The sequence below is a fragment of the Galleria mellonella genome, unplaced genomic scaffold (assembly GCF_026898425.1).
Source record: "Galleria mellonella isolate WM207_F2 unplaced genomic scaffold, CSIRO_AGI_GalMel_v1 utg270, whole genome shotgun sequence".
In the NCBI taxonomy this organism is placed as follows: Eukaryota; Metazoa; Arthropoda; class Insecta; order Lepidoptera; family Pyralidae; genus Galleria; species Galleria mellonella.
Genome location: NW_026442062.1, coordinates 2,253,022 through 2,260,523, shown reverse-complemented (window position 1 = coordinate 2,260,523; position 7,502 = coordinate 2,253,022). Strand labels below are relative to the sequence as shown.

Below are 7,502 nucleotides of genomic sequence, written 5' to 3'. Positions count from 1 at the left end.
ATCCATCAGTTAATCTCATGGAGAAATCTCTCTAATTTAAATTTGAGAAACACTAATTTGCTATTTCTTGCTTAGTAAATGTTTAGGTACCAACCTATTTCTATTTATATTAATGTGGTACCTATCAAGTTCTGTGTAAGTTGCAGGTTAGATTATACATATCTACTTCTATCGACTGCACTCGCATAGGTAGACAATTTAATTTAAACTAAAATTCTGTGACTTTATTGGTACAGTCAGTAGTTTTGTTTAGAGCTTCTTTGGGACCGAGATTGAGAAATAGGTTGCCTTTATGGCGAAAGGAATGGCCAGCCTAAAGATAGTGTTACAAAGTCCTGCTATATCTAGACTTACAAATATTTTAAAACGATATATAGAAATTAAAAAGACTATACGATACGGATCAGATTTTTATTACATTTTCGATATAATTTATTTATACTATGTTATTATATGTTTATTTTAGTTATTTTTAGTTTATAATAGAAGTTAAAAGTCTCCTTTATTATTTAATATTATCTAAATAATAATGAAGTAAGAGATATTGATAACGAAACTTATTTTTTTATTTTAGGTGGTAATTCTGCAAATTCGGTATGATGTCTTTGTTACTTAGAGTAGATTTAAAATAATTTTGATTGTAGGAAAGTGTTATTTCAGTTTATTTTTATCAATTAAGTTTGTAAAAACAAAATATTTTTTAATATACCTAATAATAATGTTTGCCACAATGGAATCACTATACATATAGGTTACTTAATCGTGTTTAATTAAACTACTTAACTTATATCATTGTATTAGGTACTCAGGTTATTTGTAAGTTGGTCTATATGTAATACAAAAATATATTACACATGTATTTTTTTTAATTAAACGTTAAATAATAATTTATAATATTTTTATAGAGTATTAAGATAGGTAGTAGATATTGATAAGTAGATATGTATGTATTTAATCTATCTAAATAGGAAGATAAATAAATAAAATTATTGCTGTAGTAGGTAATTTAAAAGTTTTTTTAGTCATTCATACAGTACAATGTAAGCAAATAGTCAAAGAGAGTTACCTAATGCATCCAGATACTAGGTACATTTAGTATTAGTGTATTGTGGGTTATTATTTTCTCAAACTTTATCTATTGTGCCCGATCCGACCCGATAATTTAGCTGTTTTAGGCAAAAAGGTATTTTGCTGCCCTTTTTAAAAAATCTTCAATTGTTTCTACTTTCATTTTTTCTACTCTGGGCATTCGCCTGGTTTGCAGTCATAGATTGGATCCAGAATATCAGGCATATGAGGATCTAGATAGCTAGAGAGTAAGGTATTTATTTACTGTAATTATTTGTTTAGAATTATGATACACGTAATGTAAAAATTATCTTAATATGTAAAATCTCTGTGGGTATATCACGATATTTGTTAACGCTACTCTCCAAAACTACTCAAAAGATTTTAATGAAGTTTTATAAAAGGGCTTTATTCGCTTCAACTTGAGAGATAGGAAAGTTGGCAGGCAGCGGTCGAGGGTAAAACACCTTTTGCCGGGTTAGCTAATCACTTTATAAAGTTTAGAATAATATAATATTAAAAATATATTGTAAAAGCAACGATAAATTTAATAATAACATTGTTATAAGCAAAACACTAAAACAAAAATCAATTAGTTTCATATTTAGATGGCGGCCAATAACAATTTTAATTAAAAAATCAAACTATTTACCAAACACTGTTTAGTTTATAATGGCGTAAAATTTGCGTGAAATTTAAATCTTATCGGTTTTCATTAAAAATTATATCAACGCCATAAAGTAGTCGTATGGTAACAATAATTTTAATATCAACAAAATAGGCAGTTATAGAAATTGGTACGCGAGAACAAGTCCGATACCCGTTTGTACGGAATAATTTATTTTCACCGACGGAATCTCTGGGAATTTATAACGTAGGTGTCTACAGCACGACATTTCAGCCAATAAAGCATCACAGTCAATTAAAAAGTATTACAGTCCAAATACGGAGGACGAGTGGTACGCACGGGCACCGTGCGTATGGCACGCTAAAAACAAGCAAACCAAGGTATACCAACCTACCCAATCGGTGCCTTAATTGAATCACATCCAACAAAATTCAAAAGCACGAACATCCCCATCATCGCGGACAAATGTGATGTAAAACCCCATTTGACTGGTTAAATCACAAGTTCTTAACTCAAACCGCCCACTCGGAAAGCCTTCGAAATTCAAATAACACCTCTACACGCCTTTCGGCCAATAGCAAAGCAGATAACGGAATAAAGAGTGCATGTAGAAACACCCATCGGATTAAGTCGACCAATCGGCTCACAGCCGTCCATGTTCGTTATTTTTTTTTCCCACTGGTCGGGTAGAAATTGAATGTGGAGGGCTCATTCGGTCGCGCGCCACCACGGCGTTCGTATCGCGTACTCGCGTCACGAAAATGGATTGTGCTCTGTGTAACATGTGCTTCTGAGATTTGGTGAATATTTTTGTGACGGACCCGTTGTGTGCAAAAGCATGATGCCTCTCGCACCGACCCCTGTGGTGGCGGTGCCATCGAAGCCAAAAATAGGATTCAGTATAGACAGTATAGTTGGCGGCTCAGAGAGACCTAAACATGCGTCGCCGCCACTTGCGAGTCCTGGCTCTCCATCCCCGGTTGCCTCCCCTAGAAGTCCATCTCCACGCCCTTTGCTACGGCCCAGTGCATTACCTGCAGTTTTTCCAGCTCCTGACCTGAAGAGGTTGCCATACTTAGATGCTCAAAGCCATCATCATCAGTTCCTTGCGCACTTTCAAGGCGCGGCGTTAGCGGCTGCACTTGCTCATCAGCAGCAAGGGTTTGGAGGTCCTATCCCACCACACCCCCCACCTCACCCTGCCGCACCGGTACCAAGGGAGTCCTATCAACTATATCCATGGCTAATCAATAGGCATGGAAGAATATTTCCACACAGGTTTCCTGGAGGTAAGAATTTTAGTTTAGTTAATTAACATTTTTCTAAATTATATTTTAATAAGGTTTTTTGTTTTTAAAAATCTACCAAGGCAGGTACTGACAAGTCTATAGGGTAGCGTCTAAGAGCTGTCGAGCACCGTAAGAAATATGCATTTATTTTTTTCCCACACGGAATTACAATTTTTTTATTTGTATATTTTAGTGTTGGTAATTTTGTTCATTCGCGATTAAAATGCCTAATTCAGGAAGTTTTTGTAACTTGTCACTAGATAAAATGCCATTCACTCGTTGTTTAAGATTTGCTTGAGTTGTTACGCGAGGCCCCGGGCAATTGCCCTGTTCGCCACCCCCTAAGGCCGCCGTTGACTATACAGTTATCTCGCTTAAATACATGGGATAAAGTCACAAATTTCAATAGTCCTCTTAGATATTAAGTAGAATCCGTACCTTTATACTTTCGCCGATGGGCTAGTAAATCTCTCAGGTATTTTCATGGGTTTACTTAGCTCGAAAGCCAAGAATTTTTTTCAGTAATTAATTATTGTCTAATTTGTGTAAATACATGATTATTTTAGTAATTCTGCATTATTTACTAAATATTACCAAGGATTTTTAGTATGAGAAGTGAATCGAGGACTACATCGTATTGATATCGTCAAAATAAATTTAATGTAAATATTATTTTGAAGTCTACAGCTTGTTCTGTATCTACTTTAGTATTTGTTAGATTATAAATCCATTTGTATGTATTATAAATGAACAAAGACCTGGTTTGTGCTACATGAAGACTTCCTAGAGGTATCTGCGAAATATCTTTCATAAGAGCAGAATTAAGACAATAGACAAATATATTTTATTTATTTATTTAACTTTCACGTAGGTACCTGTATAATTAAAGTGCTCATTTTGAATATAACACCATAGGTTTTATTTATCTACCAATCAACTATGAGGTAAACATAAAAGTTTGTTGAAGATACAACTGAAAATGTAAATGAAATATAAAGTTATAATTACTTGCCTTTTAATAAATAACTGTATTATATTACCTTATCATTAGTGCCAATCCCAAATTATTAATCAGAAAATGTAGAAAAGAAAGTTGTTCACGATTTAGAATAAAATTTGTCTTTTACCTAAGATACGTACATTTTGTATTTACGAAAGTTAGCAATTACCTATGTTATCGCTATTGGTCAATATTGATACTTATTTTATTTATAGACATGAATAAATATTAAGTGATATTTACAATGTGGATTCACTTACCTAATCGATGTTTAAAATAATTATTGTTATTTATCTGTGTGAACATTCTTAAAAATTACAACGTTAAAATAACAAAAATGGTCCATATACTTGAAAAAATATAATATGCCTACATGTAGATGTTTTTTTTTTGGGTGAATATGGAATTGTAACTCCGTCTGCGCTAACGAGATACGCTAGCGGAGCACCAGTGAGGGGTGATAAATGAGAATGAAAACAGACCAGTTAGCCCATCATGATGAATTCATCAGGAATTAACCATGATAGTTCCCAGGGGGAACCGCTAGGAGGTCGACCTGGTTAGGTATATTGCTAGCAATGGGATTCTCAGTCTCCATTACTAACAATCCCTTTCCCCCCTACATGTAGGTGTTTGGCAACTAACTATATTAGGTAATTATGTATTAATTTTTTCCCTCCACTTCGCCCGTATGACAGGGATATGTTGATTGACTAGAATAAAAAGTAGTGTATTTCTTTTTCCATTTTAAATAGGTCATTCCTTATAAAATATACTAGAGGCCCACACTCTCGTATATTTTATAACAATTGATATCTACCTTTACTGATTGTCATATTAATTTGGGTATCGATATTTTTTATGTAATCGTTTATTTTAAAAAACGCGTCATCTCTGTGTAGTATCCAAATTGGTGCCGGCGTGGTGTTAGTAGTGCCTAGTCTGTTATAGAATACTATTATTGTTTGAAAATTTGTTTATCAATGTGAAGTTTATGGTAGTCAGTTTACTAATTTTTTGTAAACAACTTTTATTTGAAAGAAGAAAGAAACAACAATTGAGTATTTTGCCGTTCTTCTTAGCTAAAATTGCATTACGAACTGTGTAGTAGATCCACAAAAAAAAAATATTCAGAAATGCTTACAATTAAGTTTACTAAAAGAAAAAAATATATTTATAATAATATTTTATCATAAATTAATTAGAGCAAGTTGGTGGCAATTTAACCACTACAGACATTTTTTGGTTTATCCTCCAGAATTTTTTTTTTGTTTTCTATTTTTGTGTTGTTATAAATCATGTCAAAATACAAAGATGTGATATTAACTGTTTTACTCTGTTAGACATTTACTATACTACCTATCATCACATATTTTGCCTTTTGTACCCTTTTTTGTTCTTCTATAAAATTGACTACTTAAATGGCGCTTATTATATTTTGTCTTTTTTTTTTGCGTTGATATTATTTTTCTATAAGTACTAGTTATACTTAGTAATGTGTCATTAAAATAAATTATAATCAAATTTAATATCTTTATTTTGCACAACTATGTAAGTTATCGCTTAATTAAATGGATGTTTACCAAAAAGTAATGATTGAAAGGTCAAATAAACATGGTACGAATAACGACCCAATCTTATTATAAATACTTAACACTTTGTACATATTTATATCGAGTACAAATATGAATATTAGCGTTTTAATTGTTTTATATAATAAAAATTATACTTAAGCTATAATTTTGAGAAGAAAAAAAAAAACAATCTATGATTTATATTTCAAAATTTATTAAATTTGTGCCTATTATTTTGTAATCTCTGAGAGTTTAGTAAATATTGTGTTGTTTTTTTTTTATACATCTTAGAATGGCAAGCAAGCTGACGGCCCACCTGATGGAAAGTGGTAACCGTCGCCTATAGACATGAGCAGTACCATGAACATAAAAGAGTATACTGTTTCGCTCATGATATCCCCCATGCGTTGCCATTCCTGAGGACTCAGGTGTTATTCCTCTGTACCCAGTAAATTCACGCCATATCCCACCCTTCAAACCGAAACACAACCATGCAAACACCACTGCTTCGCGGTTGAAACACGAATGGGACAGAGGTACCCAAGCAATCGACTTTTGTACAAAGTCTCCCACTGGTAGATTTACTTAATTATTGTATAATAAAATTGAACATTATTATCATCATTAAAAAATCTCGGCGGTGTAATATTCTTTTATCATGATTGAATAAACAGTAAGTTTTATATTATGTTACTACAATTATTCACTCAGTATTAAAAAAAATGTCAAATAGTGATAGAAATGAATCGTGCGTTGTCTACAGATTTAGATACTTAGAAACAGACAAATTTAATAAATTGAATTTTAAATGTTTATGAAAGGATAGAGGGCGTTGATCTGTGGTTTTAACTAATGACGTGTATGACGTGTTTCAACTAGATAATTATATAAATATTTTAGTCTTCGCAGCAATGTCGCTGTGTGTCATCACGTGGATATAAATACCAAATGTCTAACATGGTTTGAATATTAAGAAACAGCGTCTCGTTGACAGAGTAATTTTAACAAAAAATATAGTAGCTTATCTTGAAACACGAGAACATTATGATAAAAAGACCCGTTATCTTTTGCCGCAACAAGATCGTTGTCGGCACTCGAAAAAAAAAACGGAAAAAAATAAAATATTAGTCCTTGAAACGACTTGTCTTTGGAAACGCTTTTTGTTAAACTGGAATAGAGCTATGACGTATAATGAAATTTTATTCTCGGGATTTTGGTGTGAAACCAGCCACTCATCATTTCGGTGTCATAAGAATCTATAAAATTTTTTTTAGTGTGTATGTCTACGTTTCACTTAGTACGTACTACCGTTTAGTCCCGGCATAGAATAAGCAATCCCTTCCTATCCCGTGGGTGTCGTAAGAGGCGACTAAGAGAGGGCTAGAGTTGGGAAGCAGCGTTTGTCTGAAAACATCCCTAAAACCTAACTGTGGTTGTCAATCCGCCTGCCAAGCGTGGCAACTACTGGCAAAACACCCTAAGAGGGAGGCTTTTGTTCAGCAGTGGACAGTTAAAGACTGATTTGATGATAATGATGTATGTCTATCTGATAAAAAAAAGAATTAGAAGATGTTCTACTAAAATAGAGATTATTGTTCTTTTACGAGCTAAATTGTAATTAAAAACAAAGCATACAGGTTTACAGAATAGGTAATCGGTTACTGTATGGAATCTAATAGAGCAATTCTAACTTGACTGATTAAAATATTGGGTAAAACCTTTTGATGTTGACCAGTTAAGAAAGGTATCGATATATTGAGAGCGATAGTATTTGTGTTATGCATGTTATGTTATGTCTGATGCTTAACGGTTTTTCTTTACCATAAACAGTACAGATAAAATTTTATAACTTTGTTTATTGTTTTTATGTAATTCGTATGAAATTGTTAAAATGTGTTTTTAAAATTTAAATAAGAAAAATAAAGAAATAAATATGCTCGCAA

General features: G+C 32.6%; 1 protein-coding gene across 1 annotated transcript in view; it reads left to right on the top strand.

Moving 5' to 3' along the window:
• Positions 1–2,409: 2,409 nt before the first annotated feature.
• Positions 2,410–7,502, top strand: part of LOC113514349 (homeotic protein empty spiracles-like) — a 54,491-nt gene continuing 49,398 nt past the window's right edge. The window contains exon 1 of the mRNA XM_026898416.3: positions 2,410–2,985. Coding sequence (XP_026754217.1) covers positions 2,535–2,985 — 451 coding nt within the window. The 5' untranslated portion in view covers positions 2,410–2,534. The remainder of the gene's footprint in view (positions 2,986–7,502) is intronic.